A 4,920-nucleotide genomic window follows, 5' to 3' on the forward strand; every position below is an offset into this window, starting at 1 on the left:
TATTGTTTAAATAGAACCTTAAAATTGTAATAAAGCAGCAGATGATCACTGACTCCTGACTCTGCTCATCCCTCTCGCGTCGACGCCTTATCCACCAAACAGGGGACCCTTCACCCTGCCGCGGCTGGACTGCGGCACTTATTTTATTCTCCTGTCTCTCTTATTCTGTATGACTTTACTATGATCTTTATATATTATAACCATACAATTGCACCTACGAACCCCCTTGGTTGTTAGAGGCTGGTTTGTTCTGACATCTGTTCACTGTGAATCATCCTATGAACACATAATATTTAAGGATGAATAAAGGCTCTCCCACATTCCTTACACTAATTGGGCTTCACTGCTCTATGTGTCTTTTTATGATAAGTGAGGGTTGAGGACCTACTAAAGGCTTTCCCACAGTCTTCACATTTAAAAGGCTTCTCTCCACTGTGGATTCTTCTGTGTGCATTTAGAGTTGAAGAGTAATTAAAGGCTTTCCCGCATTCCTTACACTTATAAGCCCTCTCTCCACTGTGGATTCTTCTGTGTGCATTTAGAGTTGAAGAGTGCTTAAAGGCTTTCTCACATTCCTTACACTTATAAGGCCTCTCTTCACTGTGAATCCTGCTGTGACTACTTAGGGCTGAATAGCTCTTAAAGGCTTTCCCACATTCTTTACATTTAAAAGGCCTCTCTCCAGTGTGAACTCTAGTGTGTTCAGTTAGTATGGAAGAGTGCTTAAATGCTTTCCCACATTCCTTACATTTATAAGCCCTCTCTTCACTGTGAATTCTTAGATGAGTAATCAATGTGGGAGAGTGTTTAAAGGCTTTCCCACATTCCTTACATTTGTAAGGCTTGTCTTCACTGTGAATTCTGCTATGAATACTGAGTGCTGAAGAGTGCTTAAAGGATTTCCCACATTCTTCACATTTGCAAGGCCTCTCTCTAATGTGTACTCTAGCATGCTTAGTTAGTTCTGAAGATTGCTTAAAGGCTTTCCCACATTCTTTACATTTAAATGGCCGCTCTTCACTGTGAATTTTGCTATGTGTACTTAGTGTTGAATATTGCTTAAAGGCTTTCCCACATTCCTTACATTTAAAAGGCCTCTCTCCGCTGTGAATTCCTCTATGTACACTTAGTACTGAAGAGTACTTAAATGTTTTCCCACATTCCAGACATTTAAAAGGCCTCTCTCCATTGTGAATTCTTCTATGATGATTTAGAGCTGAAGACTGCTTAAAGGTTTTCTTACATTGTTTACATTTAAAAGGCCTCTGTCCAGTGTGCACTCTGGTATGTTTAGTTAGTTCTGAATTGTCCATAAAAGCTTTCCCACATTCCTTACATTTATAAGGCCTGTCTTCACTGTGAATTCTAATATGTTTCTTTAATGCTGAAGAGTGCTTGAAAGTTTTCCCACATTCCTTGCATTTATAAGGCTTCCATTCACTGTGGATTCTCATATGGGCAGTTAGGTTCCAGGACTGACTAAAGGTCTTCCCACATATCTTACACTCATAAGGCCTCTCTCCACTGTGAGTAGTGAAATGCACAGCTAGTGTGGATGGATATTTATAAGTTTTCCCACATTCACTACATTTATAAGCCTTCTGTCCAGTGTACTCTCTTTTGTGTTCTTTGAGGTTAGAGGAATGACTAAACGATTTTCCATATTCTTTACATTTGTAAGTCCGGTCTTCACTGTGACTTTTCACTTTAGTGAAAAGTGATGAGAAGGCACAGGATTGCCTACAATCTATATGGTTACAAAGTTCCTCTCCATAAAGCGTTTTTGATGAAGGTTTTAGATAAGAGGGACAACTGTGAGTTTTCTCACATTCCTTGTGCTGGTACTGTTTGCAGTCAGTGTGTAATCTGATGCAAAGACCGAATGTATGATCACTACCATCATGAAATTCAAAAGGAGCAACACCAGCAGCAGTTCCTTTGTAGACAGGAAGATTTTCAGTCCGGCAGAAATATTTTTTGCTCTGATCAACTTCACTGTATTTCGTTATTTTCTGTTCTATAGTTGTAGGGCTGGTCTCTGCCACATTTCTTCTGTTCAAAATAGGGAGTAAATTGTTAGAATTATATTTTTTACCATTTCAAAATTACCATACACAAAAACCATATAATTTCCCCCATGGATTGTCTGAAGTGATATAGCATTATTATCAAACTGAAGCATTTATAAAATACTATCTGACAGCATTTATAGAATCAATATATTACATTAAGATCTATCCCCCGGCGGCCCCCACCCCATGGGTATGGTACCTCAAAGACCTTTCCTGGTTGTGAGTTTTACTGCCATTGGTTTCATCTAAAATGGAAGACCAGAAATCGCTCTTCATGAATCGAAGTATGTGCTCACTGGACCACTCTTGTAGGTTATTTTCCTTTTGAGAGACTGTCCAGTAATTTAAGTGGAGTTGCATAAGATAAAAACAGAAAAGAAATGTGATGACGAAACAAGAACTGAGGCATTTTATGTCCCAAGAGTTTTATAAAGTCTTAAGAGTAAAATATATTACTGAGAATTATTCACAGGATGATGGAACAACATTAACTGGACAGCAGTCAGTCTAACAATATATTCATATATAAAAGCTTCAATAACTAAAATAAAGCCATCCTTACCAGCATCTAGGTTCCTGAAAGTTTCCACCATCACATCTCTGTAAAGTTTCCTCTGAGCAACGTCTAGCAAAGTCCATTCTTCTTGAGTAAAGTCAATGGCCACATCCTCAAATACCACAGAATCCTAAACATCACATATATTATGGGTAAGCAAGATAGGTATCTGACAATGTGTGCAAAAGGATGAGTGAGGCTGTGTTACCAGGGAAAGAAAATTTATGGGAATATCACAAAGTTCAGTACTCACTAGGTTTTGGACATCAGCATTGTCTTTTCTCTTTGAATATAGTACTTGGCTTGGAGACTCTTATTCCATAGATAAAAGAGTGTTACAAGCACATCAGATGCACTTTTCTAGTTCTACTCCAAAAGGGTAGGAAATCATTGCTACTAGGGCTCCAGTTACATGATGGGTTTCTCTGAAGCAAATCAATTTAAACATTTCTTGGCAAATCAGTGGATGGATTCAGACAAGAGCATCCGTGATAGCTTTGACTTTCTCTTGCTGGGATGTCTTTGGGAAAAAAAAGGCGGCTAATTTTGTGGTACAAAAATTTTTAAGTGAATTTTGTCAGGGCGCATAAGAAAAATTAGGAAGACGCAAGTACAATTCTTCCCAAATCACTGAATTTGGCAAAGAGTTTATTGGAATGATATACCACACTACACAACAGATTTGAGATGGACCAAGAATTTTAAGAATCGTAAGAAAACTTTCAAACTGAACCAGGATAGGAATTATGAACTTCAAGGTGTAAAGATACTAAGTCTTACATCCAGAAAGTGGTAACAGAATACCTAAAGGTTACCCCTGATGTTTTCCTTTGGGGTACTATAACAGTTTAGACTCATAACAATCAGATGTACTCAATAAAATCAAATACTGCAGTCCCGTGCCATTGTCACATTACTTGAGCCCATTACTACAGCCACTGTGTCACCCCATCTGTTTGGCAGGCTTCCTCATTAGGGATCACTCACTTCACTAAGCTTGATGTCCTTTACCAAGAACTGGTCATTCCTCATAACATGTCTAAAGTACATCAGACAAAGTATTGCTATTTGCCCTATTAAGGGACATCCTAGCTTAACTTCTTCCAAGATGGATTTGTTTGTTCTCCTGAGCATTCATTGCTGCTGTATCACAGTTGTCTGTCAGTGTGTAGAACTGCGGTGGCCTGTGTGTTGCTACGACACTGGTCTTTCAAATATCAGATGGTCAATGAGGGTGAACAGATTTCTGCAAAGATTGCAAACTCAGTATAGACTATGAAGAATAGGCTGTCAACTTCAGAGTATTTAGCCACTGAAACCACCATGCAGAGTAGTAGGATACTGTCAAGGTAGTGCCAGAAGAAAAGACTGTCAGGTCAGAAGGCATTCAAGTATGGATGAAGAAGAGCTGCCTTCTCAAAGTAGAGGCGACCATAATGAAGTGGATGGGTAAATCCATCAGGAGTAAAGCCTTCTGGTCCTTCCAGTGTCCTGGAATTGCCATTCTTCTAAAGGTTATCCATACTTTATTAGGATCCACACAGTTCACTGCCTTGGCACAGTCAATAAATAACAGTAAATATTTTTCTGCTATTCTCTGCTTTTTGCTAAGCTCTATTAGACCTCAGTAATGATATCCCATGTTCTCAAGCCTCCTGAGTTCAGCTTGGATTTCTAGCAGCTCCACATCAATGTATTGTTCCAATCATTTAATGATCTTCAGAAATAATTTACTTACAGGTGATGGGAATGATACTGCTCATGATTTGTGCATTGTGTTAAATCACCTGTTTTTGGAATGGGTACAAACCGATCTCTTCCCGTGAGTATTCATGTGTGGGAAAAGTTGTTTGCTCCTTAGGAAAATGGGACAGGATCATACCACGTTCCATGGCACAAGACTGTGAGAACATGCTGATGACTTAACCTGGGGAGCTAATGAAGCAGCGGCTGGTCTGTCTCTCCACCTGAGATAAAACAGACACTTTGCCTCCTGCTCCCTGGCAAAAGCTGCAGAAAGCACCAGTCTGTGAACTTAACAGTTACTTCATGGTCCCAATCTTGTCCTCCCCTCCAGTCTGTGAACAGTTTGAGTGATGTATTAATATTTCTTTGTATACCCTCAATAATGGTCCTTTGCCATTGGGCCTCCACTCAAGTACTCTCTCAACACAAGAATACTTTCTTCTAGTAAATTGGCATTCTAGGATGCTCACCTTCCCGACACAACCACTGAAGACAAAGCGGGTGAATAAGCAAATGTGGTGAAGAAAGCTGATGGTGCCCGGCTAT

General features: G+C 39.5%; 1 protein-coding gene across 1 annotated transcript in view; it reads right to left on the bottom strand.

The window, feature by feature from the left end:
- Window positions 1–25: 25 nt before the first annotated feature.
- Window positions 26–4,920, bottom strand: part of LOC123522783 (zinc finger protein 85-like) — a 55,747-nt gene continuing 50,852 nt past the window's right edge. The window contains exons 3-5 of the mRNA XM_045300095.1: window positions 2,635–2,758; window positions 2,272–2,404; window positions 26–2,052 (exon numbers count right to left, since the gene is read on the bottom strand). Of these exons, the coding sequence (XP_045156030.1) occupies window positions 330–2,052; window positions 2,272–2,404; window positions 2,635–2,758 (1,980 nt within the window). The 3' untranslated portion in view covers window positions 26–329. The remainder of the gene's footprint in view (window positions 2,053–2,271; window positions 2,405–2,634; window positions 2,759–4,920) is intronic.

This window comes from Echinops telfairi, unplaced genomic scaffold (assembly GCF_000313985.2).
Source record: "Echinops telfairi isolate 266 unplaced genomic scaffold, ASM31398v2 ScPeMD7_7459;HRSCAF=8497, whole genome shotgun sequence".
Lineage (NCBI taxonomy): Eukaryota > Metazoa > Chordata > Mammalia > Afrosoricida > Tenrecidae > Echinops > Echinops telfairi.